This window comes from Ornithodoros turicata, chromosome 10 (assembly GCF_037126465.1).
Source record: "Ornithodoros turicata isolate Travis chromosome 10, ASM3712646v1, whole genome shotgun sequence".
In the NCBI taxonomy this organism is placed as follows: domain Eukaryota; kingdom Metazoa; phylum Arthropoda; class Arachnida; order Ixodida; family Argasidae; genus Ornithodoros; species Ornithodoros turicata.
In genome coordinates this window covers 19,361,595-19,389,231 of record NC_088210.1, presented here as the reverse complement: position 1 = coordinate 19,389,231, position 27,637 = coordinate 19,361,595, and the positions used below count along the sequence as shown (strand labels likewise).

The 27,637-nt window shown below is 48.3% G+C and overlaps 2 protein-coding genes and 1 long non-coding RNA gene across 4 annotated transcripts; 1 reads left to right on the top strand and 2 right to left on the bottom strand.

Moving 5' to 3' along the window:
- Positions 1 to 284: 284 nt before the first annotated feature.
- LOC135370842 (uncharacterized) lies at positions 285 to 7,585 on the bottom strand. Its single transcript, XR_010415465.1, has 2 exons — positions 7,159 to 7,585; positions 285 to 499 (listed from the first exon to the last, which is right to left on the bottom strand). It is a non-coding gene; the product is annotated as an uncharacterized LOC135370842 (long non-coding RNA).
- On the top strand, positions 1,653 to 8,798 carry LOC135370840 (glucose dehydrogenase [FAD, quinone]-like). The gene is made up of 11 exons (XM_064604716.1): positions 1,653 to 1,955; positions 2,973 to 3,175; positions 3,724 to 3,913; positions 4,659 to 4,790; positions 5,314 to 5,438; positions 5,502 to 5,669; positions 6,458 to 6,602; positions 6,724 to 6,887; positions 7,137 to 7,320; positions 7,418 to 7,634; positions 8,535 to 8,798. Exons 1-11 carry the CDS (start codon positions 1,799 to 1,801, stop codon positions 8,710 to 8,712), a joined length of 1,863 nt encoding a protein of 620 aa, XP_064460786.1. The 5' UTR covers positions 1,653 to 1,798; the 3' UTR covers positions 8,713 to 8,798.
- A 291-nt stretch (positions 8,799 to 9,089) lies between these two features.
- Positions 9,090 to 21,946, bottom strand: LOC135370839 (scoloptoxin SSD14-like). 2 transcript variants are annotated; one of them, XM_064604715.1, is made up of 11 exons: positions 21,637 to 21,946; positions 20,766 to 21,008; positions 17,569 to 17,691; positions 16,304 to 16,404; positions 14,667 to 14,862; positions 13,374 to 13,537; positions 13,020 to 13,303; positions 11,932 to 12,137; positions 10,245 to 10,485; positions 10,048 to 10,174; positions 9,090 to 9,334 (listed from the first exon to the last, which is right to left on the bottom strand). In XM_064604715.1, the coding sequence occupies exons 1-11, from the start codon at positions 21,867 to 21,869 to the stop codon at positions 9,252 to 9,254; spliced, it is 2,001 nt and encodes a 666-aa protein (XP_064460785.1). In that variant the 5' UTR covers positions 21,870 to 21,946; the 3' UTR covers positions 9,090 to 9,251. The 2 variants fall into 2 exon arrangements, with proteins under 2 accessions (XP_064460785.1, XP_064460784.1); XM_064604714.1 differs by having other exon boundaries at positions 10,061 to 10,174.
- Between the last annotated feature and the right edge of the window lie 5,691 nt (positions 21,947 to 27,637).

Here is a 27,637-nt window from a genome sequence, read left to right as displayed (position 1 = left end):
ACACGATCCCTTCGTGTTCCCTAGTCTCGGGGTTTTTACATTATGCATCATCTTCACCAGCTCGTTTGTTTCCTAGCCATTTTTTCATTGTCGTACGGAATACGTAATACATACATACATAATATGAGGACTCATCACCAAGGTATATTTTTGCCGTCTGAAAAGTACATGCAATACATTCGCACGTGTAGTGTTTCAAAATCTATGCAGAGTGCTCCAGTAGCCCAGTAGCCATGTCCATAAATTGTAATGTAAAATAAATAAATAAACACATACGCACACACTCTACGGAAAAATATGCGGTCCACGTACTACAAGAAAATTTATTGAATTTTAGTTGATAAAGAAGATTCAGTTTCCTGAATTGAAACACTGATGTTCCGGCGTGGACTTCAGCAATCCGACATCGTCGACGACTGGAGCTGGACGGGGCAGACCGGTCGGGACCAGGTGGATTTGCGGGAACGCTGCAGTGCGGTTCATGATTTTGTGCCAGTTCCTGAAAAGGAATCACGCAAACACGTTTACGTGCGATCTACAAATTTCACGTTTTATATCGTCTGGTCACACATAATAAAAAAAACTATGTATATTCAAGCAACTACTTCCGCACTTCATTTTTGGTCCACCGCGTGTCCAGTGGTTTATCCAGAATCCCAAGCATGGAGGGGTGTTCGAAAAAAAAGGGGGGGTCATTATTATAACTATGTCATTACCGACATGTCTCTAAAGCTCAAATCGCAAGGGCACCCCCTGTAGGGGGTGCACTGGTGAAAAATTTAGGGGGTGCAGGGGGGTCTGGATAAATCACTGCGCGTATCATTCGCTGAAAGCAGAAGCAAAAGGACTCCTCCTAGAGAATGCAGCTGCCGATCGTACGACAAATAGCATGCGTTTTTGCACAAGAACAGGTAATCGTAGATGACTTCTAGCGCCCGAGAGAGAATCTCTCCTCCCGCCCTCCTTTCCAGACTCCGTAAAAGAACGAGTTAGGCTGACGTCACACAACGACGCAGCAGGGTCCAACGAATCCTCACTATATGCTCACTATGCTTACCAGCTCCGGTGGCGCAGCGGTAACGCGTGCGCTTGGAGACTGGGAGGTCCGCGGTTCGAATCCGCGGGCCGGGTCTGGGGTTTTTCCTGGGTTTCCCTCAGATGTGTAATAGGCGTATGCCGGCACAGTTCCCCTGAAGTCCTCCCCCCGAGCTATCCTCCCGCTCGGTCTTCCACTTCACCGTTTCCTCTCCTCCTCTCCACCACTTTTCCCTTCCCGAGAAACATGCCGCCTAATCAGGCAGGCAGACCTCTCGGGTTCCTCCCAACGACCCTCCTCCTCCTCCTACGTCACATTTGGCTCGTTACGTCACGGCATGTCGTGCCGTACCCCGTCCAAGATCGAGGCAGCTTGACAGACAGCTGATAGGATATTTCTTTAGCGAACTGCGCATTGCGCAACAACAACCAACGGAAATATTTTGAGCAACCGCGTAAACGTGAAAACAGACACGAACATAAACATTACAAACAGACGCGGCTGGTTCGCCGCTGCCTTGACATGACTGACACGTCCGTCCATCTTCCGCATAGCATTGTTGTAGTAAAAATGTCCGCATCGTTCTGGAGAAATGGAACGTACGACAAGACGCAGTTGGGAAAGGTAACGCACGTCCTTCCTGAGCACTGTGGATTTGCACTTTCACTTCGCCCTTGTCCAGGTGCGAGGGCGGAAACACAACGTCCGCGGAGAGGCCGCGAGGTACCGTAAATCCGTGCAACGACGAACAACTGCGAGACGATGCTTTCGGCGTTGTCCTCTATCGAAGTACCCTTCATTCCCAAGTGGGCTGCGTTCCTCATGGCCCACATTCTTGCCCTGCTGACAAAGACGACCCCGCCGTCAACGAATACACTGGACACCGAGTACCCCGAAAAGTATTACGACTATGTCATAGGTAAGTCCATCCCCTCACATATGGTGAACAGTTGGAGCAAGATAACTACGACATTTAGGAGATGCGGACATGGTTCAAAGATCTTCCAGACCCGGCACATCCCTCACACTTTCGGAATTGACCGTCGCGTGGTTGCCGAAGGTTTTTGCCTTGTATCACATTGTAATGTGGTTACAATCACGTCTCTGTGTGTATTAGCCCAGTGCACCGCTCTACTTACTAAACTGTAACTGTAAAGAGGCAGCACAAAATGTCGCACCAAGCCACGAAATATGCTGGATGCCTCAGATGCAAAACCTTTTCGAGGCGAGGGGTCTGGCGTTGGATAGCATGCCACACCCACTGACTGAATTCAATTGAAGCACTCGGTGACGACAGAAATTGAGAGGGGGGTCAGGACATTCGGACAGCACCCTAGATCCGTCCGTGGCTGCATATACGACCTTCCCCACAGGAAGGAATCTAGAATAATTTTTTTTTGTTCAGAGACCTACGTTGTAAAATATGGCGCGAGGAGCGAAAATTAGGAAGACAATCATAGACAGACATACGTATGTGCACAAAAAGTACGTGTGCAACGCGCAATCTTGATGCGCAAGAAAGCTTTCGACGTCGCGCGTCAAAAAGTCTCTTCTCTTGGCTATCCGGGACTACCAAACTGTGACGTGACCTTGTCCACGTGACCTTGTCAACCCAATACCAACATTCATAAAGTATATTGTTTCTATTTTCCTTACTTCTTTTTGCTATTGTATATTTGGCGCCGCAAATCCCCCGTCTGACTCAGAGCAGTTTAACCGGTCGTCTTGCTCTGTCGCTGTAGCAGATGAATCTCGGCAGCCAATAAAAGTGCTAGTATGATCTGACGTCACAACGCTCCGGAAGGAGCTGGGAGAGTTCGCCGTCGCTCCGCACATTCTTGCAAACAAATTTTCTCGGGAAAGCGCGCTATGTAAAAAAACACGGTGAAGCACACAGCAGAGAAAAGTTAGTTTTTGTTCGCTCTCCACCACACAGTGGGAGGTGGCTCTGCAGGCTGTGTACTAGCCAACCGGTTGTCTGCGGATCCTTCAACATCGGTGTTGCTCATTGAGGCCGGAAAGGCTGAGGACGCCACCACGGAAATACCCATATTTGCCTTGATACACTCCCACGGGCCCTACGATTGGGATTTCACGACGACGACGCAGAACTACTCTTGTCTCGCTCTTCACGATCAGGTATTGTGCTACTCTGGTGAAACCACTTCTTTCTCCGTCGACAGGCACATCGAACTGTTTTCAAATTTCCATCAAAGCGTCAAATCTGGGAAGTCGATGAACGTTCAACTTCCCGTGTACTCACACGAGTGACATCCTCACGGAATATTCTGCAGTGGAAGAGAGAAAGATAGAGAGAAAAAAAAAGCTGCTCACGGTGGAGGTTTTATGGCCTCGCACGGCGGTGGAATATCGGGAGTGTCGTAGCCGACCATAGCAGACGACACCATCGGCCCTGTCGTCTGCTACGGAAGTTCTGCGGGTTTCTTCCGAAATTCGTGGAAGCGCGACGGCATTTATATTTTGCGAGCTTGAGTATTTGAACGAGGTTGATCTAGAACACGAAACAAAAGAAATAGCATATCTTTCATCCGTAGTTTAGTAGTACGTCAATCAAATCAGTGTAATTACTTGTTGCCAGACGAGAGCGCCAGAATCGACATGCACACACTGCAAATCATGATAATCATCATCATGCCTAATCTAGTGTCCCCGTATACACACTGTAGAAGAGTGTATGGCCCAGAGGAAAAGCACTGGGTGGGTCGAGTGTTATCAACTACATGATGTACGTCCGTGGAAACAAGCACGACTACAACCTGTGGGCGAAGAACGGAGCATATGGCTGGTCCTACCAAGAAGTGTTGCCATACTTCAAGAGTATCGAGACCTTCAATATTCCAGTGCACGGAGGTACAGGTAAGACTGAGTGAAGGGTGTGTGACGGGACGTCAGAGAAAAATGAGACAACCGGAGCGCTCAGTCCTGAAAGGTAGCCGCGGCAATGCATATGGTCCCCAAAAGGCTAACCTTTCTCTCTCTCTCTTTTTTTTATAATAAACATATCCTCCCTCTCAAAAGGACTAAAATTAGTTTTTTTCTTCTTCTTCTCCTTCTTAGTGTATAGTTGTTTACGGCGGGAATATTCACGCTAGCTTTAACAAGAACTTATGGGTCCCAAAGTGCATACCCAGCCTTTATTTTACTTAGAAGCCGCGGCGTTCGACAATATCCCGCAAGGCTGCTGTTTACTACAATACACATACACAATGCAGGAATAGCTCTTGGGCAAGAGGGGCAACAAACGAATGCCTAGCTGTTCTAATGAGGGCAGTCTCGAGGGGCAGGCTTCAGAATCTTGATAAGTTACAGTTACCATGGATCACCCAAAGCCAACAAAAACATCACCTAGACGATCAAAGCGTACGTGATGGTTTGTACGACGTGACGTCTTCGAGGGTCCGCCAATTACAACATGCTTTCGGCGGCCATATAGCTAGAGACAAACTTCAAAATTATTTGCGACGATTGACTGAAGCAGACAACGTTCCGACTTTACATGTCGACGTGGCGAAGGAGTAGAGGGACCTTCTGTTTATTGGTGGCGTTGGCCTGTCTCCATGCGACCAACAACTAATTCTTACGCACGAACGACATTTTCTAGAGTACCATGGCACCAGTGGCGAGCTCCCTGTCTCCTACTCACCTACGGAAACCCTACTTAGTAAAGTGTTTCGACAAGCGGGATACGAACTTGGCTTCGAGCACGTGGACTACAATGGCGCAAGGCAAACGGGTAAGCTACACTCTGAAAAGAGAAATCATTGACCTCTGTACTATGTGGACTACGGATTGTTCGGTTTGTGTGACACCGACTGCGTGCTTCGGGCTCTGGTGCGGAGTAGTTGTCGTCTGCTAACTCGGTACGAGGTACCCGAGCGGAGACAGTAGCGGAGACGCGATACTACGGCGGCGGAGGATGAAAGCAGACGCTTTTTAGAGCAGATGACAAGAATGGAATACCATATTAGGAAATGTAACCCCATTCATAATCGGAACTTTGGTTCCCAAAAGTTGCAATTACAAGATCCCGTGTAGGCTCAGCGGATCAGCCACCGCAAAAATAGAGCAGACGATACGTAAAACAGGATGTAACTTCGCTCTCTTGTCGACCAATGGAATGAAACTTGCACAACTAGAAAGCGAGTTCACTCTTTCCCTCTGATAGGATCAACGTTGGGGATCTCCATACGCGCAATCCAAGTAGTGCAGAGGTCAATTACAGAATAAAGTGCAGTCAATGACTCGGTGAATCTCAGGTTTTTCACGAGTGCAGAACAACATTCGCAACGGTGAGCGGGTCAGCTCGAGCAAAGCGTTCATACTCCCCGTGATCGACGAACGCAACAACCTAGACGTCACTCTCAACAGCAAGGCTTTGAAGGTGAAAATGGACATGCCTCATCCTCGGACGCGTCCTCATGTCGCATGCTATATCCCGTTACAGATCGTTTTCAAAGGAAAACGTGCAATTGGCGTCGTGTACGAGAAACAGGCCGAAACGTATTTCGTCCGTGCCAAACGGGAGGTGATAGTGTCTTCGGGAGCTATCGGATCGCCCCAGCTGCTCATGCTTTCAGGAATTGGACCGAAGGAACACCTCTATCACCACGGGGTATGTCGCTTAATTTGTATTCGGAATAAAGATGGAACATGCAAGGCTGTCTCCTGGGAATTGCGGAATTGATCCCGTGCACAAAACAATCTCTCACATGTGCGTAATGTAAGCATGGCCCGATGAAAAAAGAAAAAGAAAAGGTCAGAATGCACTCTGCAAGTAGGGAGTGAATCGAAACAAAGCGTGTGCCTGTCTGTTCTTCCGTTCGTGGCTGTTTCCTGTGAAGGTTGCTTTCACTGCAATGGCTGGCAGTGGCTGTTTGTCCTTTGCGCCATGACCACGTATACCAGTGGTTCCCAAACTGTGGGTCACGACATGTTCCGAGGGGGGTCGCGAAGCGGCCCACGAAGTAAAAAGAAAAAAAAAAGAAAAGAAATGCCACGCCGTGACCGCGCTATTCTGCGTAGCAGAAGACACGGAGGTTTCTCATAAATGCGCTGCATGCGGGGTGCCCGACGCTTTCATTCCTGGGCCCAGAGCGTCTGCCCGCTCTGCCGCACGGGCGTCCTGCCCGTTCGTCTGGTAGGTTCGTCTCATATTTTCATGGTCTGCGGGGCCGGCGAAGTTTGGTAACCACTGAATACAATATGGTAGAACGCATTCTACCATGTTCTATACATGATTCTAGTGCGACAACGAACGAATCCGGCGGTGACGGCTGTAGACACTGGAAGGATGTGGCACAAGGTTGTCTGACGTCTGAGCAGCGTCGTTTCTCACAAGGACATGATGCAGTGACGGAAGCGCAGCTTCTGGCTAACCAAAACTTGCGTTTTTTTTTCCAGATTAACCTGATTGCCGACCTCCCTGTGGGCAAAAATCTCCAGGACCATGTTTACGTAGGCGGGCTTGCTGCAACTATAAAGAAGAAAGCACAGATAGATCTCCATGCCGTTCAGACATTCAAGGATTACATCTTTCAGCATTCAGGTGCAGTGCGCGTAGCGACCATTGTAGCTTTGCGCGGGTTATGACCCGCGAGACTTGATTCACTGGAAGTACCTCCCAACAATGGGCATCGTGTGTATAGCGTCCATTGTTCTTCTTGCAGGTGGTCTTTCCATCCCAGCTGCCATAGAGTCCGTAGCCTTTGTTAGCACGCCCTTCGTGAATGCGAGTTACGACTTCCCTGACGTTGAGATAGTGATCGTGTCACTCGGACCGCAGTCTGAGGAAGGGGAGCGCTTTCTTACCGACCACGGGATCACCGGAGAGGTACGAAGTCAACAACATTGGACGACGTCCAACTCAGGAACGGCTACTTGAGCTTTCTGAGGGGGGTCCAGACTACATTGCCGCCCAGGGCAACTTATGTGACGATAGAAATTGAAGGTGGACATCAGGACATCCGAACCCCCCCCCCTCCCCCCTACTCTAGATCCACACCCGGTCCAACTCTATCTCACGAATGTGGGGCAACCAATTTGTCTATAGCATGTGTATAAGCTGTTTGTTTTGATGCAGGTCTACAGAAAATATTACTTACCAAAGCGGGCTGGTGGCACGAATGCCTTTCAGCTTGTACCTATCTTGAACAGACCAAAATCGCGAGGATTCTTGAAGCTCAGAAGCAGAGACCCCGATGACCCTCCCATCATTGACCCTAAGTACCTCACGCATCCTCAAGACATCAAAGTGGCCGTTGAAGGTACTAGTGACATCGCATGTTCCGCAGTTCCATTACAGTTCCTTGAGGCATTCGAGGATTCCACGAGAAACGCACGAATAAATTACTTGTCTCGCAGCATCCAAGTGGGCCTTGCGGGTCATGAAGACAAAGGCGTTCAAGAAGCTTGGGCTAAAACCGTGGAATATTCTGTTTCCCGGCTGCGAGAGGTACGAAATGTACAGCGAGGGGTACCTGGCTTGCCTCGCTAGACACAATACCATGAGCACGTGGCATCCTTGCTGCACGTGCGCCATGGGATCGGACGACTACGCTGTAGTGGATACTAGACTTAGGTACGTACTGTCCGGCCTCGGTAGTTCAGTCGGTAACGTGTTGGCTTGCTGAGCTCAAGATCGCAGGTTTAATCGAGGACGTTAGCAATATGGGGGAAATAAACATTGCTTCCACAACCGTGTGTCGGAGATTTCCGGCGCACGTCGAAAGAACCCCGGGCGGTCGAAATTATCCCCAGTTCTACCCTGCGCGGCACGTGCAACATGTCGCCATACTATAGGCAGACAAACCTTAAGTGGAACATCACGGAACATCACGGAACATCACCATTATTATCATTGTTTGGGTATGCACTGTGTGTGTGTGGGGGGGGGGGCGTCTGCATTTTTGCAGCATGTTGTCAATTCTGTCAGTTTACACAGGATGCAGGGTCGCTGAATTCTAGCTCCCATAGGCGGATATCACCGCAGGCGATGCTGCAGTTGTCTTCATTTTCCCAGACGTGGGCACTTGTCACTCCCGCTAAGCTGTGGCCAGGAGCTTTGGCCATGAGACCGGCCCTTTGCCTCCTGCTGTCATTGTATCTGTTTAGGATATCGAGACGGACCTATTGGGCTATATTGTGATGGTCCAGGACAATAGTGTGGAAAGGGATCAACTTGGTGGCACTCGTTCGGCTGATCTGCACAGCGCCCGCAAAGATCCGAACTCTCAGCTCAACTCTCCGTTCGCTCGCTTATGCTCAGCTCATTCGCCACATTGAGTATGAGCGAGGATGCTCAAGTTTTGCCCAGTATACGCACCCTACACAGAGGGAGCTATAGTGTTCAGACAAGTTAACAGCATGTTATCTGCGCCACCTGCCTGCTACACACATCGTGTTTAGGTTCTCGCGATAGTCCTCTTCCCTGCGCCATGAGAGTCAAATTACTTTTACTGTCTCCGTTTTACTCGTACAGAGTGAGAGGAGGTGTCCGTGGCCTGCGAGTCGTCGATGCTTCCGTAATGCCTAGGATAGTGACAGGCAACCTCAACATCCCCACTCAGATGATCGCAGCAAAGGCAGCGGCCATGATCCTAGAAGACTACAAAGCTTCCGAAGCGAGCAAGGCCGCGGAAACCGAGGAAGCGTCCTGACGAAGACCGTCGTTTTCATTGGTTCCCATGAGTGCCATCAACAAAACTTGGTGGTTATAAACTGAATAAGAGAATCCTCGTCCTGTCTCGGGTTTTCTCTCTTGCACCATTTCTTGGGCGTCATAGATCTACCACGTGATATGTGAGCGATTTTTTTTTTTGTGTGTGTACTAATCTAGCTTCATCAATCGTTGGCAAACCCCTCACTCCACCCCTTTCTGTTATCGACACCTCTACACCGCTCTTAGCCACAGTTACTTCGCGGCGCTAAGACGCTATCACCAACTCATCCCTTCATATGTCACTTCCTGGAGTTGACGTAGTCTAGTCACAATAGGCTTATACGAAGTAACTTTGGTGAGCATCACACATACAGATAACATCGTAAAACTGTATTGCATTCTTATAGTAGACAGTATTCAGCGTGTCATCGTTGTGGTCCGCGCCACGCGCAGTGGGTGCTGCTCTAGACGCCATCCATTCCTGTAGAACTTCTCTGGCGGTAATCGTAGGTGCTATTCAGGCTCCAAGTTGTATAGTCACGTGCAATCACGTTCACGGTGCCGTCCCAGACGATTTCTGAGAGTGTGTGGCCGCGGTGTAGTAGTCCTGCCAACACGTCCTGTAACGGATAAGGCATGACCTTTCAGACACGAAGTTAGGGCTCATTCGCGTGACCTCATCCCACGGGGGAGCGCCACAGTCGCGTGATGATTTGCCACCATGACGTTTAGGTCTTGACCTGAGGTTTCTGACTGCAACGCCCTCATACTAAATCCTGTGGCATAGTGGTTAGCCAACGCCTTGGGTGGTTAGCCAACGCGTTGGGTTAGCATGATCGCTTTCCATGCCGAGACTGGGAAGTGACGCGAGGCACAGGTTGTGCTGTCTCAGATTGTCCCTGGGTTTTCAGGTAGACCTTCCAGAGGAATGTCAGCACGGTTCCCCTGAAGTCGCCCCGGGACGCATACTAAACCCCCGTCCCCTCTCCTTCCTGCTGTCAACTCTCTATCTGTCCACGTCACCCATCCATGTGTCACCCTCATCGCATTCAACCGTTCATATTGTGTTTCCAAGTCCTTGTACTTTGCAGATATTTGTACACGGTGCAGATAACATGGAACACAAATTATGGAAGTCACCGGACTCTATGATGCTCCGGCGATCTTCATATTTTCAACGCTTATGGTCTTCTAAAAACCATACAGTAGCAACGTACGAAAGCCGATACGGAGCTTCGTCAGACCTACACCATGGCGGCAGTCTCGCCTGTTTCGAAGGTAGCGCCCTCTAGAGGGGTGACGTCAGTGAATAAACGCTAGACAAGGGTTCCACCTCTCAGACGCACATTGTCCGCTATGCGTTCGTGAAAAACTGTGCTGGGATACAATTGACTGTGAAGGCGCCCGCAGTCGATGGCCTGCTTGACAGAATGTTCCATCCACCTAATTCGCATCAGCACCTGGGATATGCAACAAACAAAGGAAACGCATTGAGACCCCAATGAACGCAGTAATCCTTTCGTGTATTACCTGCGCTATACCAGTTATGATGGTGCCAGAGCCAGTGGAAGTGATGACCAATATGACGTCACCCCTGCCGTTGACCATGATGCTCGGCGCTGATGACGACAGGGGTCGCTTACCAGGAGCGATAGCGTTAGCTGCAGTCGGTGGCAGGCCATGCTCGTTCCATTCTTTGGGTGTCGAGAAATGGTCCATGGCGTTGTTCATCCAAATCCCAGTCTGGTGCGAGAGAACAAGGGCTCCAAACCTGAACAGACAGAACAAATCAGGACAACATCTCTGCCTGAAGATTGCAAGACATGCAGGTAACGTCCTTTGTTGGGGGAAGGCTAGGGTTATCGGTCGAAGCAAAGATAAATAGATGGATAGATAGATATTTATTTGTGCCCATGAATATGACGTGAGTCTGGGTAGAAAGATAGAAAGGAACGTGAAATTCTAGAAGCTGCGCGGCATGTGTGTCATTGTGTCCTCAGTTTTTCTTTCTGAGAAAGAGTGGCAGCAACCTTATTTGTAGTAGGTGACCTTCCTTACAAATTTAAAAGCGACAAAACCCCATAGTAAACCCGACTGGGTACATAAAATCGACAACGCACACGGGCACTGAACCCAAGCAGCACAATGTACTGAAAGTCGAGTGCAATAGGGGTGGACGGTATGTGTCTTATCAATGTTCCTTAGTTTCAAGAGTCTGTTCAAGATCTTCCACCTACCCGTCCACCCCTATTGCACTCGACTTTCAGTACATTGTGCTGCTTGGGAAGGCAACCAGCTCACGTGCGTAGTGTTATACGGTGATGGCATTCCACGCCAATACTGGGAGGTGACCCGGGTTCGACTGTCCGGGTTGCATTCCGGGTTTCCATGGCTTTTCCTCGGACGCTTTAAGACAAATGTCGGCACAGTTTCCAGTGAAGTCGGCCCAGGACGCACGTTATCCCACTGCGACAATCGTGACGTTGCCCGCCTAAGCGTGGCCGACTAGGCAAGCAGTTCCATCATCACCGTGTCTCAGTGCATGCGTGTACATGTGTGTGTTGTCTCCTATGTAACCAGCACTGGGATCTTGAGCTCTTGTATTGGTCCCAGTTTTTTTTTTTTTTTTTTTTTTTTTACACGCTATTGGTGTTTGGGCATGGGCGGCAGCGCAGGTGAGAACGACAAGCCTATACGCACGGCCTCTGTTCCATATATCTTTCGAAAACACTTTGAAAGAGCGTGTAAAAGGAAGAGGGGAGTAGTAGTATGTCGTAACGTCAGCTATCCCTCTGGTAGGGCCGATCATGTGACTCGTGACGTAGGCAGGCACTGGAGAGCTGTCGAAGTCACGCGACGGGATTGGGCCGTCCGTCAAAGGCTGCCTTCTGCGAGTGTTTTTGTACATTTTCATTTACTACTTTTTTTTTATTGGAGAATCTGGAGAACATTAAATACGGGAGGAGGAGACAGAGAGAGGAATTCCCGGTTAAAGGTTCCTCCCAACAATCATAACAAATGTTATAAATATTTCACTTCCCCCATGGCACTTCCTATACGTGGCGTATAATAAAACTATACGCCACGCTTTTGCGTGGGACTTTTGATGCCGTGGTCAGTGGTCAACGAGGAATGATATGGCACTCATAGTTTCGATATCGACTGGAACGGATGCGACATGATCGCTTTACAAACTGGTGGGTCAGCGTCTACGTACTCTGTGTTGATGCTGCTGATCACGGCAAGGGCGTCTCCGTTGGGAGCGACGACGGCCAACTGTCCAGAGCCGTGGTCTCGGATGTGCTTCCCAGATATGCTATAGAATGATGGCTTGGGTTGTGGCTTGTTGCGTATTTTATTGGACGTTAATCTCCTCACGGTGTCGTGGGTAAGAGACTGTGCGAGATCCAATAAAGCTTTCCTCTGAAAGGAGAGTTTTAAGTTTCCTCTCTTCAGGATCCTGTACCGAATTTATGGCATTGCAGTTTACGTGACTCACGCTGTCTGCTGCCAAAATATTGTTTCTCCGACGTGACGCAGAATTATAACGAAAGAAAAAAAAAGAATTCGATCTCCCAAAGTGTCTGGCAACCTTACTCCTGTCGCTAGGAGACAACATCAGATCTCCGGGGTGACGTCTCATACACTCTAAATCTTTTCACACCTTTAAAGGTGTAACAACGTGCATGGCGCACGCCTTTTTAGGTGTAATTTTGGTAACATCATAATGGAGCACGGTTTCGCACAAATTTTCTTTACTCGAGTGTTGTCTGTCCTCCAAAAATTCAGTCTTGCAACATCTCAACATTGTTCAACAGTATTGTAGACACTTGCGCGTGCTCGATTATCGATAGCGATGCATATATGCATTAGCTCGTACCTACGATATCCAAGACATAATGAAAGCAAGATTTGCATTGACACTTGATCTTTAGTAATGCGTTCCAAATTTTGTAAAATATCATCCTGGAGATGCAATGTTACGCAACCAGGTTGAATGTTCATAGCGCACACCTTTAAAGGTGTGAAAAAGTTTACAGTGTACTCGTAAAGGACCCAAAAGCTGCGTTTACATGAAGGCGACACAATTATTTTATTTTATTATTTTTATTGGGCGTCGCGCCCAACGACGAAGTGTCTTCGGGATAAAAGAAGGGTACGGACGCGACCGCATTTCAAAACATCATTCAAGGCTTCGTTTTCGATCAAATGCTAAATTATCTCGGCAGGCTGCGCCGAAAAAGTGACCATCACCAAACGCGTTCGTTTGACGTCATGTGAAGACACCCTATATATACTACTAACCTGATTGGTTGTCACGTCTGGCGAGTACGGGTCTGAAAAATTAGAGCGTCGCGCAAATCCAAACTTCGAGGCCTCTATCATGCGATGCCAGGTGAATTCGTTGTCTCGTAAATAACCGGCATTACTGCGGAACTTGTCCATGATTCCGACGATGTAGGAGAGGATCGGCCCGCCCGACGGCAAAGTCGTCGTGTACAAGCTGGCCGTGTCGCCGAACTTTGTCTCCAGGGCCTTCTCTGATATGGGATAAAAGCTTCGAAAGTCATCCGCGGTAATGATGCCCCCTGCGCGTCGAAGAACATAAATGGTCCGGTGGTCATCCCGCTTGGGCTCACCTTTGGACTATATACTCACCCGCTTTCTGTATCTCGTTCGCGAGTGCTTCGGCTAATTGCCCAACGGACAGAGCGTCTGGTTTCGACCGAGCCAGATAGCGCAGTGTGTTCGCCAGGGGCTTATTAACGAACCGGTCGCCAACAGTTAACGTCCTGCCCACGGTGCTGTTGAACAGGATATCCCTGTTGAGCGGATATAAGTCAGATGCGCGAGCTTTTGCGCGTTAAAGTAGCACGGAAGTAATTTTTAACACCCTGTTTTCTTTGTATAAACTGTTAAGGCGGACTCACTTCTTAAGAATTCTAGGGGGAATTTTTGTTCGCAGGGTTCTCGTAAACCTCGCTAAATTTCTACGCGAAACAGGTACGGGCGTGTTCCCCTTGAGTTTATCCAGGTAATGACATAGTTTTGAAGCCATGATGCGATCCACTGATTTTTGGCGAATTAAAGTCTGTCAAGTTTTCAATACGTGAGGGTCTATGGGAGATGCAACAAAATCGCTTCGCTCGCCACGCCCGCCCGCGATATTTGGGCCAAAATGATGTCATTCCCTACTGTAACAGTCAGGGAATTGATTGCAATCCACAAATTTGACAAGCTTGCTGCAGTTTTCCAGATCCCTGCGAATGAAAATAATGGCTTTGTCGTTTGCTATGATGTCCTGCAAGCTGGAGCCGATTACATTACTTCCTTAAAGCGCGGGAGGAAAGCAAAGCGAAGAAAACAGTTTTGCGACGGTGCAGCCAACTCTCTCCAGAACCGAACGTTTACTAGACCGCATGAGTCCGGTAGGTCAGTGAAATGCACCCCCACAAGGTCATATTTACCGCAGTAGTTGAATTTAAAGTACGCCGGAAATAGCTGTGCACAACGGTGTTGGAGAGCAGTACGTGACCTCGCGCTAACGCTACACCGTCCGCGCTCGCTGATTGGTTCAGAGTATCGTCTGCTAGTATACGCTGTTCAGGGCCCTGAAGAAGCATTGCAGGGGAACTCCCGTGCGACTAGGTTTACCAACTACAGAAGAAGAAAGTCCTCACACACAAAATGAAAAGAACAGGCGCTGTCCTCGACTGACCGCGCGGGCATTATGCCGTCATTGGTCGTCCTTCTCCTCCTTGTTACACCCCGCGGGGCGAGTCGAGAGTGAGCGAGCGCGGCTGTGTTTGTGTAAGTTTATTTTCTTTTTTTTTTGAACAGCATGCATCAAAACCTTTTGTGTTGCTCGGCAAATTTACACATACTTTCATCAGATGTCTTAAACTGAAAATAGTTTAGATGGCCCTCTGTACTCTATCGTTGTATACCAACCTAATTTCCGCATTCATGTAGTAGCGTATTTGCAGTCGCCGAATATGTTCTTCCAGATCATCGTACACCGTGAAGCCTTTCTCCGCGAAAGTGATAGCATCTTGGAAGAGCTCTCTCCACGGCACCGTGCTCCCTGTTGTCTTCAGTAGCAATTCGTAGCCGCGTAGCTCGCCGAACACCGCGACAGCTAGACCACCTGAGCACATGCAGAGCTATATTTGTATTTGATGAACTACGCCGGCTTCACACAGCGTGAGAAAATGAAATTAAACGTTGGAGGTCTTGATGCCTATACGGGCATCAGCAGCACGCGAGCAAAACGCTGTCCTGACCCTCGCAAAGGGCAGTTGTGTTCCGCTCTAAGTGTTCTTTGACAGGACCGGGATAGCGTTTTATTCGTGCGATGATGATGGTGCCCGTATACTGTAGGCATGTTTTCGCATGTTGTGTTAACCGGCTTTTGTCTCCTGGTTAAGAGCATGTCTTCTGGAATAGCTCTCCTTTCTAAAAAAAAGTGAGAGAGGGGGTAATTGGGGATCTCTCACAGCTCGCCTCATAGATTATAGTTACTCCCCATTTTCCCTAGCACTGCGATAACTCCCTAAACGTCGCATAAACGTCCATTCATTTATTCCCGAAAGGGACTCATGGCATTGTATATGGACCTTTTTCACAATGGCCTATGCGCATGCGCATGACCTTGAGGCGCCAGAGAGGATTATCTTTGTCTTCACTAGAATGGCGCACCATGGGGACGACAGAAGTGGGGACCAGTGGAGAGACCGGACCGGTTTTGGTCAATTTGTGCTATCCACGTGGATTTGTTTCGACGCGCACCCTGCATTGGTTCGTTGGAGAACCGCTAGGATACGACGCGTATGTGAAAAAAGGTCCACTGGCAACGTATTTAGTTCGCAGAAGGTCTAAAATTGGTAACTTTTTTCTCAAAATGCCACTCCGGACTCGGAAAACAGCGTTTATTTTATTTAGTCATTAAAAAGAAGGTGCCTCAAGGATTCGATGCGCGAAATTTCAATCGTGATTACGAACGCTGTGCACTTCTGTCATTTTTTGAAGATCTGCGAAGCCTCCCACAAGTTTCGATGACGCGAGGAGCGGGTGATATAATCATTAGCCCACAAACTGCAATAATGTCATGTTCTGTAGAGGGCGCTCGTCTCCTAGCAACGATGCCGGCATCCGGGAGGGTCACATGGTGAAGTCACGGACGCTGATCGAAAGAAGGGGAAACGGGAAAGATGTCTTCTCCCTCATTGTGTTTTCTCGAAGGTTGGAGCGGTCGGAGGGTATGTCACGTGGGGCTCCGCTAACGGAGCGCAAAAAGTGGGAGACGCGAAGAGCAACCCGGAGACAAGAAGACCCCCGGAAGACGCGAAGGGCAACAACGTTGCCAGATGAGAGCCGGACGCTCCATCGGAGCCTAACATGACGTCACAGTTCTCAAAAACAAAAATTAATTTTGTCTAGCTTTCGCATCACGTAGAGCCAAAATATTTTGCAGGAGTGTAAAGTGATAGAGTGTAAAGTGTAAAGGATTCTGAAGACAAGAGGTTTCATCGACATGCAAACTTGCTACATATAGTATGTATCCTGGAGACAAGAGTTTAAAGGCTCACCGAACAGAGACTTTTCTTTTTCGACTAATTGAAACATGTCGCTCCTGGCAGCCTTTGCAGCCTTCTCGCCGCAGTTTATGGAATAGGCTTGTTTCTTAGCCCTGAAAGATCAACACGCCTCAGTTGTAGCATAGCTGCTTAGAAAGTTGTTTAAGAGATACCGAGAGCTGTCTGTATAGTTACGGAAGGACTATAGCAATGCTGATACAGCCACGGTCACTCGAATTACTGAGTGATCGAAACAGTAGAAAGCTCAAGACATTATTGCCGCTTTCAGTACCGTTACCGGCGGGATAACATCGATTCTGCTGCAGGAGAAACATGTCAAAAATATCGCACTTCAGCACCCTTCAAAAAGAACGAAAGAACACGCTGCAAATGGTTGGACAATGCTACCGTCTTTTGTTTTCACAATATCTTGCTGGGATAAACAGCAATTTTCGAGGACATTGTCTTACTCTCGGTCCTGTAGGTCCGCTGTCGCGAGTCCTACAAAAAAAAAAAGGGCCTCTTGGCCACCCTAGCCAAAGGAACCAGCTCTCCAATGATACCAATATATTAACAAGCAACGAAGACCAGCCATGAGCGGTGCATTCCAACATTGGAATGGCCTGGCCAAATGGCCAGGCCAAATCTCCTGGCGTGACGTAATGAGGTCCGTATGACGTGTATCCACCGTAACTAGCTTATGCCACCTAGATAACAAAAGGCGATGACACTTTCGATAACGTCGCGCACCTAGACCAGCTGCCGTACATTTTCAATGAGAGAGTTTTTCTCTTCTTCGCTCTTTCGGTGACGTCACAACTATCGCCAACTGCAGGGCCGAGTGCGTGCCGCCAATTGAAAGAATGCTCAGGCCTTCTGTTAGTGGTGGAATTGAACGAGCGGCCGCGAGGTGTCATTTCCCAGAGGAAATTCGTCTGCTACAGATACGGCGCGATGCTACTTGTAGCACGAACTCTCCACGTCACACTGTGACGTCAACGCCACTCACTCATTTAGTGGCTCTGTGAAGGAGGAAAGGGGGAACCTCCATTCGCACGCGCTACAGGTCAGCTAGGATTATCGTTCTTGCACAAGCGCACATTAAAATTGAGACCTTCGTGGCTCTTTTAAAACGTAGGCTTTATTCCCATGGATCTCCTCAGCCATTTTAGTGTGACCAGAATTTCAGGGTAAAAGGTAAATATATAGGAAACTATCAGTCTTTCACACTTCACGGAATACATGTGCTGGAAAGTGTTCGTCAAGCACAATATTACCTGTTGTAATAGACGGCGTAAAATCCTCCTCCGAGACCACACCTGTGAGGCATTACGACGCATATGCAGAGTAGAGTAGCGACGGCTACGTCACCAATGGTTCCGTTTCTCTTAAATATCTTTCTGGAACGCAGATGTGAGGGAAGTTTTAAAAAATCAAATACCAAAATACCACTAAAGGCAACACTTTTAATGGAGTCAGTATCACATACAATACAAAAGTATCTTCGAATGGCAACGATGCCCGAGCAGAGCCAATGCCACCTGGATAAACAAAGCCCGCTCAGTGCCCCCCAGTGTTGTACGTATCGCCGTTACAAGTAACGCCGTTACAGTAATCGATACTTTTTCGGTATCGGAGTGCGTATCGCGATACTTTCTTAAGTGGGTATCGGAAAAGTATTTCCGTTACAAATATATGGTAACGCATCGTTACCGATACCGATACTTTTTAGTGCCCCACCCTTTCTTCACCGACCATATTTCTTACTCTTATTCATTGTTATTGCCCTCGACAAGAAGCTCGTGGACACGCCTACGTGCTCCGTAACCGGAATTATGAAATTGTACCAAACACGTGTTCACCGTTTTTCTTTGAAACTGAAGGAAATAACCACGCTGTCTTCAACAAAAGAGTTGAGGTCAACGAACAGAGGTCAAGATTTTGACAGTGCGTTCTGGATTCCACTGCTAAGCTGCCGTGTCGCACTGAGTCACGCTCACATATACTGTGGCATTGTTAACTTCGGAAAGATTCCTGGGTCATTGGACTCCATGGTTTGTGTGGGCCTGACACTAACTTAATTGTCACAGTGGCCTCTGTCAGCTGCCGAAGACACCACGGCTTGCATGGATGGCAGGAGACAATTTCAAGTACCAGCTATTGATAAAAGTCAAGCATAACGTTTCCGAGCTACATATGAAATATGCTGTCTTTTCACTGCAAAACTGTTCACGTAAGCATATTTCCGTGTTGCGCCATATCCGTATTTCAAACAAAAGTATCGCCCAAGTATCGCGTTACTTTTTTTTAGTAACGGTAGCGGTACTTCGTTACTTTAAAAAAGAAGTATCGATATCGGTATTTCGATACTTTTTACTCAAGTAACGGGTATCGGTATCGCGATACCATATTTCGGTAACGGGTACAACACTGGCTGCCCCCTCTCCACCTCCTCTGCTACATACTGAATGAATGAATGCATGAATGAATTTTATTTCCACTTTAAGTCGTGGTGGGGAGCCGTGAAAAAAAAGTCGCAGTAACGACTTGTGACTTGTAAATTGTTGTGACTGTTGACTTGTAAATACTGTGAAGTCTGATTATTTTCCGGGTGCACTCATACGAGCGACATACAGCAGAATACTCCAGCGGAAGATTCGAGAAACGTCATAGCTTTCTGCTGCCACCTAAGCGCAAGTACTCATCGTCACGTCTTCTCGTGCACTGCCAGCACTGTTAACCGTGAGGAATGTTTCGGGGCGCGGCCACAGCACATTCAGTAGCAGACGACAGCAAAGGACGCGAACGACGTCGTCTGCTAAACGTGCAGTGCGCTGCGCCACTTGCGGCGCCGTGCGAATGCTTATCATACAAAAGAGGATGTGGAACAGTCCTATGCCGTGAGCAGTTTCTTTGTGCTTTTTTTTTTCTTCCACTGGAATATTTGGTTGGAATGTCGCGTGTTTGAATATAGGGACAGATCGAGTCGGGACGCCTTCTGTTTCAGCCAAAATGGCGCAGACGATTTCAAGCAGATCCTTTCCGTGGATTCAAGTGGCTGCCCATGTGGCTCATGCGACAGTTTCGTCTCCATAGCTACGGCCACCGAAGCACGGTCATAATTGGCGGACTGTTCCTGACTATGTCACGTGGCTTTGTTTGTCTAGGTGAGCTCAGCCATAAGATATTCCGTAGCAGACAACATGACCGATGGTGTGTGCTGTGAGCGCGGTACGCCACTTCCGGTATTCCGGCGCCGTGCCAACACCACCTAAATACAGAAAGTCTGCTTACTCGTCGACGTGACGTAACAACTAAGAGTCAGCCAATTAGGATCGTGTTTTCAACGACATAGTCAATCACGAACGTGCTTTCAGCGGGCGAACCGTGAAGACGAGCCACCGTCAGCTTCATGGACAGCAACTGTCGTCTGCGATACAGTAAACGTCCCCCGTACTAAATGGGAAAACAAAATAAAGCGTAACAAGATCCCATATTGCTGGGAAGCGTGTTGTACTGCAAGTTTAAATATACGAAGTTAGCTGTCATCATTTGTAAGTTTCCCTGAACGGCGAATTTATATGTCGACGTGACGAAGGAGGGAGAGGAGGCAATAAGCAGGCCTTCTGTCACAGGGGTGGCATCCAATGTATTCCTCCGTAGACGAAAGCGTGCTGGGCGAAGGCAATGCATCCTGGACAGGTCCTGGTCGCACGTCACAGCAAACGTCAAGGCGCACGTGACCTTAAAGATGGCGGCGCCCGTGATCGGCGGCCAAACCGTTTGTAAACAACGCGGTTGTTGTTTCTGGACGACGTTTTGGATGTTTTTCGATCACGGTAATTATTTTTATCCGATAATCTTGCAGTAAAACGCGCAGTTTTGCACACAAAGCCTCGTATTGTTGACTTCCAAAGATGTGATGACGACTGCGCGTTAAGATTTACCGAGCCGATGACATGTACTTAAACTAAGGAGAAATGGGCTACCATGTTGCGGAAGAAGCACCGCATAGTTTACGCTAGCAAAATGCGATAATCTCTTGGTGTTATGACGGCGAAAATATGTCGGTAAGCGGCAAAACGACATATAAACAAAGTCACATGACCTGAAAATGACGTTTTCTATGACGTGCGACCAGGACAAGATGGCAGTTTTGCCAAAAGCACCCGCTTGAGGGTAGTTACAACAATGGCGGGTTTGTGTCACCCCTGTGCCTTCTGTGCAGAATCTAGATGGCGTTGGTATTCATCAAGAAAGACGAGGCAGCACTTCCACCCCGTGAGCAGTTTTTTTCTCTCTCTCTCTCTGTCTCTGTTTGCGTTTCTTTCCAGCAGACTACTTGGTGAGGATGTCGCTGGTGTGAACAAGCTGGTGGGACCATTCCATGCCACGCTGTTTTTGTCCAGTAGCATAACTTACGAGTGCGCCTTCTATCGTGCAGCTATATTTCAGACTATAGCTTATTATTCACCTGGGGACGCCTTGGCATTCCTTGGCTCCAGAGACTGCAGCCCATTCGTAGTACACCCCCATCACGGTACGTGAAACACTCCTACGCTGTCGTGGTACTTCGGGTGGAGGTGCCTTTTGTCGAAGCAAAGCCAGGACGGTCATTCCAAGGATAAGACCCACAACGAGGAAAAAGACTGCAATTGAGCGCACCGTACGTTTCTTCTTCTCGTCTAGGTCCGTTGACGTGGTCGTTTCAACGGTCCTGCAAAGGGGAGGTTACTTTTACTCCTGCGAAGGGTGCGATCACTTACTGCTTCTTTGCACGTGTAGACACACAAATATCCATAACAAAAACAAAAATCCTGAGACTAGAGACGACATCAAAAACGTACACGAATTAAAAGTGATGACGGTGGTGACGTTACAATGTGGTCACACTGAGGTTGCCTCTGCAAACACAGATATACAAAGCGGACCGCCTTCTTAAAGTATGTACTGTAAAAACCACGTCACTGGAAATGTGCCAGTGCTCGGGAATGCCGTCGGTAAATAAAAATATATGAATATTATATATTTATAATAATATATGAATTATAAGTGAATATAAACAAACAATAAAGTCATATAAATGACGTCAGTGAATATTACATTCTTCTTATTTTGAAATCGTCACGCTCTCCACCTCACGTTGGAAGACTGCCGGAGGCGCTGCAAATTGCCCATACCATGCCGTCGTACTTCTCAAAGGTAGAAATTTCAAGTTTTAAATTTCAAAGTAGAACATGTCGCGCTTTGTACTACTTTCTATCACTGGACCAGAGTTTTTTTTCGTGGTAACTGAAAAGTTAGGGATGTAGAAGATCCGCGCGGTATTGTAAAGGTACACGTACTCAGACGTCTCCGATGAACTGGTGGAGCGTAACAAGGATTCGGTGCGTTCATCGCTTCCTTGGATGCTGTCTGCCGGGGTCCTGATTCCCCTCGGCGATTTACCCTTGTAATCAAGCTTACTCGACTTGGAATGGGGGCTCGAACTCCTGTTACTGTGCGACCCTTTCTTCAGGTGTTTGCTGTCGCTCCTGGGATGTGGAGAATTTGGTTTGGTACCTTTCCCAGAAGGCATGGACTCTGCAAGTATGGTTGTTTATGGTTCTTAACCGCAGTTTCGACGTCTCGTGCAGTGGGATGATGATGCTGTCTTCTTCTTCTTCTTCTACCAATGAGATAATGGCCGTGAGCCACTAAGGGAGATTGGCCAGGACAAAAGGGGCGTGAGATGTTTGTTTATGTCTGTGCAGTAATGATGGAGACTAAGGCCAAGTCGGATCCAAGTATCTTATGACATATATGACATGTGATGACTAATGCAGGAACTGGATATGCACGTATGTAGGAATATGCGTATGACGACTATACAGGGCCAAAAGGATGACTGTATGAATGTGTGTGTACATGAAAGTGTATGAGAGTATAGGAAGGAAGTGCCTAGAAGCGGTTGCAGAGCACGATGTAGGATACGAGACCCGCTACCACAGCCCTATATGACAGAGCGTAGTGTGTTATGCTCCGAGAGACAGCACTGACGCCAATGAGAGTGGGGCTCCTAACAAGCGCAAGGGGGTCCAGATATACCTTCTGGGGTCCTTCTTCTTCTTCTCTTAACCGGAGGACGCATTTTCTTATTCAACTCTGGCGCAATACCGAGTGGAGCCGGCGAAAAATAGCCAGAGTAGCCAGAGTATAGCGGAAACCATGTCATAACTCTTCGGCGAAAATTAGCCAGAGTAGCCAGGGAGCAACAACTCTTCTCTACTCTGCTCTGAATTAGGGTAAGCCGGCGTTATGGCGTCAGACACAAGCTAGCAGACGACGCTACACGTGTCGTCTACTACAAACCGTCCTGTTGACAGACAATTTGGGTGATGTTCTCTCTGCGATTTGGAAATGGAGGACTGGTTAAAAACTGTAGAACGTTTTCAGAGGGTGCGTTTTCTTATTCAACTCTGGCAACTCCGAGTACTCCCAGCCGGCGAAAATTAGCCAGAGTAGCCAGGGATACTCTGCTCTAAAGAAGGGTAGCCGTCGTTCTGACGTCACACACGAGCTAGCAGACGACGATGCGTCGTCTGCTACCAACCGTCCTGTTGACAGACAATATGGGTGGTGTTCAATTTCGCAATGTAGGACTCGTTAAAAACTGTCGAGCATTTTCAAAATCTGCTGGAGTGCACGCATCTGCGTCAAGTTGTTAAACAGAGTGTCTGCCAGCACTTCCACATCGTCTCGCCCGTCAGGTCAGTCCGCCATTTTGAGCGCAGAGTACACTCTTAGAAATGAACTTCACCGCATAGCACGCTCCTAGCCAACCATCATCTCGAATGATATCGTTATCCGCCCTGATTAACCGAAAACGGGAGGCGTACGCCATTTTTGTGACAATTATGAACAGCATAAGTGTCACAAAAAAGGCGTACGCCTACCGTTTTGAACCAATCAGGGCTCATAGCGATATCATTCGAGTTGATGGTTGGCTAGGAGCGTGCTATGCGGTGAAGTTCATTTCTGAGAGTGTAACTCTAGCCGTTCGAAAATTACGGTCAAAGGTGGCTACTCTGGAGTCACGTGATGATAAAGGCTCTGATGTCATTACCCAACTCCCGGCTACTCGGGTTGAATAAGAAAACACGCCCTTCAAGTGGGTGTTTGCTGGAGCTATATGGTGACTTCATATCCCCTCGCCCTTGCGACACGTCAACCTATACTCGGACGGTTTTCTCTCCAATGAAGCGCGTGTCGTCTGCTTCGCCGGAACCGCGCTTTCGCGTAATTGGCCGACGCCCTTCCGAGTAGGATGACGTTACGCGGAGCTGCGCTGGCCTTCTGTGTAGGTGGTGTTGCTCAACGTCATGTCTTTTCGTGCTCTTCAAACCATCATGGGGGATGTCCTGCGGCGAATCGTAAGATATTCCATAGCAGACGACATGGGTCAATGGTGTCGATGGGACAGATTATCTTGTCCCAGATAGGCGCCTCCCCCCCCCCCCCCCCTGTTTTGAACAAATCATGACACAGAATGATATCATTCGGAATGATGGTTGGCTATGATCGTGCTTTGTGGTGAAGTTCTGTTGTAACAATGTAGCCACTAACAGGCTAACAGGGGCGCTCTTGACCACATACATATAGAGTCACTGTACCGGGTACAGTGGCTCTACATACATAGCACGCAGTATGCCAATCATCATCGCAGATGATATCGCTCTGTCTCACGATAAGCTGGGGGGGGCGCACACCTTTTTATGTATCAGCTTTCCAACCTTTTTTGTTAATGCCCCAAAATCCACTCGCTAATTATCATGTATCCAAATTGACACAAAAGGGCGTACGTCCCCCTCTATCTTGGAATCAAAGCGACCCCATCATTCGTTCGTGGCAATGACTGGCGCGCTCATCGTGCTATGCGGTGGAGTTCTGCTTTCTTTTTACACTCTTAAAAATGAACTTCACCGCATAGCACGCTCCTAGCCAACCATCATCTCGAATGATACAGTTATCTGCCCTGATTTGTTGAAAACGGGAGGCGTACGCCTTTTTTGTGACACTTATGCTGTTCGTAATTGTCACAAAAAAAGGTGTACGCCTCCCGTTTTCAACAAATCAGAGCAGATAACGATATCATTCGAGATGATGGTTGGCTACGAGCGTGCTCTGCGGTGAAGTTCATTTCTAAGAGTGTAGTGTGGAGTATATTCCGGGAATTTGGTTCGCGTGAACCAGTCCAGTGTGCGTTATAGCCACGCCGTTAGTGACTGTATAATATAAAAGATACTCTTCGTCCCTTCTCTTGGTGCGTGTGAATAATGTAGATGCGTCGTTTTATTGCTCATACACAACAAAGTGTCTTTAGGATATCATGAACAGAACGCGAACGTGGGAGCACCAACGTATATGCCGTTCCTGCGACACGATTTTTTTTTTGCTACACCAACGTAACACAAAATCTTGGTAACGGTCTCATAGAACATGCGCCAACAAGGGGCTGCTGTTAGCCGACGTGGCCGCAGGCGGTATCAGGTAACGCGCTGCCTCGTCGTACTGAGGCGGAGGCTCCTCAAACTGTACCGTACTTCCCCCAACATCCAGGACGAGCGTGGAATTGGGAGCCACCCCGGACACGATGGGGTCACCAGAGTTCAGATTGATAACCCGAGGACGCGGTCTGAACTGCGGCAGGCCGACCTCGGCAGACTCGGAACTCAGCTGGTTCTGTCTCCGCAAGAAAGCTGTCTCTCTGCGTTGCATCCACAAACGAATAAATACGTGACACAGAGCTAACACAACTACGCACGCCACAAACATGAGGATGATATGCGAGGCCGAAATGGGCCACAGGTCCTGCTTGAACGCCGTCTGCTCCGCGTAATTCGGCCGACACCGGTACCTCGTCTCTTCGTCGACCAGCTCCGCACGGTACTGTTTCGGACAAGTGCATCGCACGGTGAAATTTCCGTACTCCAGTGTAGGCAGACATTGCATCCGGGGGTCCTCGTGCGAGCACTCTTCGTTGAAAAGGCAATGGCTCCCGAGAGCCTTCTTCTGCCAGCAGACGCGCCGGAGTTCACGGTACCCAGCTCGGCACGTGCACCGACGAGTTGTCCGGTCGCAGACACTGTACGAGTCCACGCAATGGCGATCTTCGGAGCACCCGCCGTTCAAGCTGAGGTGGGAATATGCGGCACCGAGCGAAGTGAGCGTGAGAAAAGCAAGCGGCTCCAAGTTGCATTGGAGAGCCATCACGATCGATTATTTGAGGCGTGCGGCTCGAAGCTAAATCGGGGCTGCATCATAGGTGGTTTTTTAAGACGTGGGCCTCGGCTGCATAGGTTGTGGCACGTAGGTGGTTGTCGGTATCTGTAACAGACATATGGAACATCTGCGATGGATGCGCTGCACTGTGCAGGGAATTGTTTGAGAAGCGCTGATCGTCCTCTACGAGATGCGCCAGACGCTGCAGAGCGGGTGGGGTGGCGCTGCTTGTCAGACGCATATTCGGGTCAGTCCCGTTCTCGGTGGTTCCTGTGTGGAAATTATAACGAAATTGATTTGGATGAAAGAAGCAACGACGTGTGCATAGAGTTATGGTACATTCATAAATATGCTACATATGAGCACTGGGGTATACCGTACATCTCGAGTGCATTTATTGATTAGGCCAACCTATATTTTCTTTTCTCTATTATTTTTTTTTCTTTTGTAAATCACTGACTCACATCACGCCACAAATGATGTGAAGCTCACGTAAGAGGTTAAAGTTAGGTCAGGTCTGTCGATTAGTTTTTTCGTGATGTAAGAAGCCAATGTTAAGATAAGGTAACAATGTTCCTGAAGACCTATGTTGCTTTAGCACGTCTCGTTTGCCACTTCAAATCAAGCTTCAGCACGAGTTACAATGGTGCTGATACATACACCAGGATCCATCCGCTTGCAAAGTTGAGCAAATTCCTCAGTGGCGTGTCCTCATGGGGCTACGGTATAGTGCTTCGAGCACACGTTACAGTCCTGAACGCTGCTTATAGAGCTCTGGCAAACCTATACACTGTGAAAGGGGCATTGAGAAAATTCCTCAACGTTCGTGCAAGCGGGCCCAGATCTTCAGCTTCTGGAATTCTGTTACTTAAGAAGTATACTTTATTACTTTAGTGTATACTTTGAAGGCTTAGCCAACATGTTCTCATCAACAACAACAACAACAACAACAACTACATGAATGACGATGGTATGAGGTGATTCACCGCAACAATTGCGGTACCATATACTTCAGTGCACGTGGAATAATATATGAGTGGGATGGCGATTAAAAATACTATGAGACATACACACACGACACACGCAAATGAGATATCACACACGCAGGTTGTCATCACAAACGCGTGTACATCCTGCGTTGTTGTGAAGAACCTTTGACATGGCCGACCAACAATACTTGAGAATGACCAGCGGGAGGTTGTGGGTTCGAATCTCACTGGCGGCTGTACTGTCCAAGGCTTTCCCTGGTCTTTCGGGTGTACTTTCCAGGCAGATGTCGGCACAGTCCCCCTAAAGTCGGCCCAGGAGGCGTATTAACCCCCCTCTCTCTCTCCCTCATTCCTGCCGTCCCGTGTCTACCTCCGTACGCCGCTCATAGCCAAAGCTGCTTCGCGGTGCTAAGACGGAATCAGAAAAGGAAAGAAGATACTTTAAAATGGAAACACTTGGGCGCGTATTAATCCCCCGCATGTCTTTATCTCTCCAGAATCTCCAGAGGTCACGTAATCGTGTTCCTGATGAGCTCACGTTGAGGATGAGTCCTGCGGAACTGACTGAACATACGCGTCAAGCACACCCATATTTGTTGACGGCCATCCGCCATGAGCACCGGATGGAGTAGGTGGTTGCGATGACTTTCACTGAAATCATCCGTAATGCGGATACGTGGGCTCTGCACTTAAAAATTATAGTGAAAAAATACATTCTAGTAAAAAAAAAAAGAAGAAAACTCAAAGTGCAGCATGTTTCGTCGCGTCTTACGTTGAGCATTCGCACGGCGCCGGAATACTGGAAATGTCGTACAGCGCACGTAGCAGACGACACCACCTGCACTGTCGTCTGCTACGGAATGTCTCGCGGAATTGACATAATCAATTAAAGCCTGATGGGCGCTTTCATTGGCTTGTCACTAGTTATTCCTCTGCTAACTTATGTGTGCAGCCGTTTGGTAAAAATATCGCCAATAAGTGACGTAATTAACCTTAATGAGTAATGCACAGCGCTGCGCCGTGACTTACTAACATAGAAACCCTATACCTGTTGGCCAAGTCATCGCCATTATACAAACAGGAAGCCCGTTCTCAT